The sequence below is a fragment of the Triticum dicoccoides genome, chromosome 5B (assembly GCF_002162155.2).
Source record: "Triticum dicoccoides isolate Atlit2015 ecotype Zavitan chromosome 5B, WEW_v2.0, whole genome shotgun sequence".
Taxonomy (NCBI): domain Eukaryota; kingdom Viridiplantae; phylum Streptophyta; class Magnoliopsida; order Poales; family Poaceae; genus Triticum; species Triticum dicoccoides.
The window spans coordinates 472,386,265-472,389,763 of record NC_041389.1 but is presented as its reverse complement, the minus strand read 5'-3'; the positions used below and the strand labels follow the sequence as shown (position 1 = coordinate 472,389,763).

Sequence of the window (3,499 nt, the reverse complement as noted above, 5' to 3'; positions counted from 1 at the left end):
GACCTCGCCGCCACATTTGCCTGCGATGTCCCTCGTCCGGATCGTGCCTGCGAATGCAGGTCCCTACGTCGTGGCGCCGCGGGCCACCGTCGTCCGCTTCATCACCTTGCGCTCGACCGTCGCGCGCCCCGGCCTCGCAGGTAACTCCGCCTCCCCCCTCCCCCTCTCCTCCTCCATCTGTCGAGGTCCATCCACCCTCCCCTCATAGTTCCCCTTCCTCTCTCGCTCACGCAGCAAGAGGGATGCGGGTTACGCGTCGTCTCCCCTCGCGGTGTGCACCCGAGGCGCCGCCGCCTCCGCCCGACGTGCTGCCACCTCCGCTCGACGCCTCGCTGCCGCCACCGCCCGACGCCTCGCTGCCACCTCCGCCCGACGCCAAGGAATCGTCAAGATTGTTCACAGGGTTTGCGAAGGCGTGGGGCGAAGTGAAAAGGAATTGCTTGTACCTTACTATCATGCTAGTCTGTATCGGGGTTGGTTGTTTGGCCACAAAGGAGAACCCACAGGCTGTTTATTTGGTCACCATGTGCGACAAGGTTGAGAAGCTGTACAAGTTGCTCTCTCGCTTGGTTCCTGTTTTCACTGCGATTCTTAAGTGCTTCAAGTGAGAACTGAGAAGGAGGTCGAGATGTAGTATGAGTTTTGTGAGGTTGTTTCAACCTTTGGCCAAACTAGTTAGCGGGATAAACTTGAGATGCATTTCCTCTGGCTCCTCAAAAAGACAGTCCTTCAGAGATCTGTGAGTGTTTTCATGTGAAGGGAATATTAAAGAAGATTAGACTGCCTTGCTCGCATCTGGGTGCTCACGCACTGAAATTTGTTAAGCTTGTCCAGCTTCTATGGTCCATTCATTAGTGGTAGCCATTTGTGCTCCCGAGCACAGTTTGTTGACTCTTTACTTGGTTTGGTGATGGTTGGCTGTTTAAATTTTGGTTCTAGATGGCTGATGCTTCGCGTGTGGCTGGGCGGCGTGGTCGCAAGCGCCCTTGTATTTATTTTTCTGCCCAGCTGTTTTTTTCCTTTCCCTCAGCCTCTATTGCCAAGATGCATAACCAAAATGTGTCTCAGTTTACCCTGATATATGTTAAAGGGAAAGAGACTACACAAGCTACATGCATTTCTTACTCACAACTGTACTTTTACATGTGCACTATTAACTTCCCTTCATTTGTTTTAATAGTAGGCTTACTGGAAACACTTCACATTCATTTACATTTCGCCTGAAGATAACATGATAGGATGGTCTAGAAGGTTATAGTTATATGTGCTATGACCTTATGACTACCTAATGTAACTGATTGCATTTTATGATTCTCTAATTTGCTGCTTTTTCTGATGTGATGAAAACAACAGAGTTTTAAGGAAAATAAACCTTGCTGATTTCTTTCTCTAGGATTGTCATCCCAAGCACATGGCAGATACCTTATGTGCCGAGCGATGGCCATTAAGTTGATATCATTAATTTGGGATGAGTGGATTTCTGTTCCATCAACCTGTCACACTTTACAACGACATGTGAGTCCGTCTGTCCCTGATCTTTTCATCCGCTCTACACTTTGATTGCACATTTTCATCTCTATTTGATCAAATCAACTGTACTTCCTTTAATCCGGCAAAAGATTATTTGAGATGCAATTCAAATAATTACTCCTTTATTATGTCTGATGCATTATTGTATAGTTAGCTCAATTATGGCTTTGTGGGTTGTTAAATCCAAGTACCAGAATTTAACCAGATATGTGAGGCCTCTCATACAATGGTTGGATACTTGCTACTATTATTTTTACTAATTGTGGTGAGTATTATGGTCTTGCCATTGACCGGTAATATATCCACCTAGCGGTGATACTGATATATATGATCAACCATTTTCCTATCTAATGTGTTTGCTTCCTTTGTGCCTAATCGGTTACCTGTTGACATTCTTTATAAATACACAGTTGAAGAAAGATATGACTTAAGTTTTCTGTGACAAATTCAGCTGCTTGTCTTTAAAAGAGACAACCCGTCAGATGTACTACAAGATAACATGATGTGTTTGTATCATACCTTTTTTTTGTGGTAAACATGATGTTTTTGTAGCTGAGTTCCTTCTTACAAACTGTGAATTATGCTACCCTTTTTGGTTATATCCTGTTGCTGCTCATTATGTACAGTGACCATGGTCATTATGTACTGTTTATAACCTGCCCATTATGTACAGTGACCATGCTACCATTCTTACCATTTCCATCCGGCCACTGTTAAATCTAAGAAAACTTCTAAACTTGTTGTTATTTGAAAGTGATTTTCAGGCGACTGTTCAAACTGCTTGGTCCAGTTCTTGCAATAAACCTTTCCATTTAAGAACTTCCAAGCTTGCAGGTTCCCTTAAAAGATGGAGCAGAACCAAGAGACCTCTCCAGCAGCAACTAGACTCCATTCATGCAGAGCTGGATGCAGTGCAGTCCACTCCTATTCACTTGCTGGAGCAACTCTCTTTGTTCAATATGGTAAATCTATGACAAAATCAAGTGAATATTATAGACAGAGCTAAGAGGCACTCTGTTGTTCATGGTAACAAAATACTACTTAGTTCCCTCCAAAACCCTGCAGGGATTAGTTCCCCTAGGTGAACAGAGCCTTAAGTTTGTGTAGCGGGGTTCAGCGAGTTGGCAGAGCTGACAGTGTCATGCGTCATCCTATGTACTTGCAAAATTCGACTGGGACTGAATTAGAAATCAGTCAAATGACAGGGGAGCAGCGAAATGACTCCCGAGCTCAGGTGCTCTTTGAATCTGGACGGTACAGGTTGGCTTCTGATGTGTGTCGATTAACTTTTTGCCGCAGATACGACTTAGCATACAGAGGAGAATACATCAGCAGGTGGGCCATACTGTACCGAAATACCACCGAGAAAGCTCACAAAGGATCTACTATTGTACAGATTATTGTTCCTTTGTTCTGTTTATAGATATTTGGATTACTGCAAATTATCTGTTTAGAGTTCTGTTGTGGTGCATAATTTTTTTTAGACATGAGCATTGTTAAATTTAATCAATCTTACCAATCCCTAAAAAGGAAAACAAATTGGGCTGATAAGTGTAATCTGGGTTTAATCGGTTGATGCTTTAGTGATCTGCACTTCTTTTTGACGATGCAAATGAGATCCTTGTGTGTGCGGCAATTATTTTGATCCTTGGTTCATGGATTTGGTTGGAGTACTTAAGCGCTAATTAAATAGGAAAAAAAATGTGTCCCTTAATCTCTTGTATCTATGCTGCTGATCATGCATTACTGCCTGTGAGATGTGCCACATGAGGCTTAGCTTTTACAGATGTCAAACCATTAATCCTCCATATGTGCTGCAAAACCTGCGCCTGTTAGTTAAGTGCTCGTAGATCATGCTCTTTTGGCTTAAATGTGTGGTCCTGATGGTGCTTCCAAACTATGCATTTGTGCATGTGTCATGGTAGTGGAAGTTATGAGCAAATTCTTATGTCACCCTGAAAGATCATTC

General features: G+C 43.4%; 1 protein-coding gene across 3 annotated transcripts; it reads left to right on the top strand.

Moving 5' to 3' along the window:
• Positions 1-7: 7 nt before the first annotated feature.
• Positions 8-2,989, top strand: LOC119310908. 3 transcript variants are annotated; one of them, XM_037586526.1, is made up of 4 exons: positions 8-140; positions 1,394-1,515; positions 2,295-2,492; positions 2,596-2,989. In XM_037586526.1, the coding sequence occupies exons 1-4, from the start codon at positions 26-28 to the stop codon at positions 2,635-2,637; spliced, it is 477 nt and encodes a 158-aa protein (XP_037442423.1). In that variant the 5' UTR covers positions 8-25; the 3' UTR covers positions 2,638-2,989. The 3 variants fall into 3 exon arrangements, with proteins under 3 accessions (XP_037442423.1, XP_037442424.1, XP_037442422.1); XM_037586527.1 differs by having other exon boundaries at positions 2,365-2,989; XM_037586525.1 differs by lacking the exons at positions 1,394-1,515; positions 2,295-2,492; positions 2,596-2,989 and adding an exon at positions 235-938.
• Positions 2,990-3,499: the final 510 nt, after the last annotated feature.

Bases quoted from the DNA above. Each gene is read 5' to 3' on its own strand.
- LOC119310908 (XM_037586525.1), top strand. From the start codon at position 26: ATGTCCCTCGTCCGGATCGTGCCTGCGAATGCAGGTCCCTACGTCGTG. The intron at 141-234 runs GTAACTCCGCCT...TCGCTCACGCAG, and splicing joins CGCGCGCCCCGGCCTCGCAG to CAAGAGGGATGCGGGTTACG.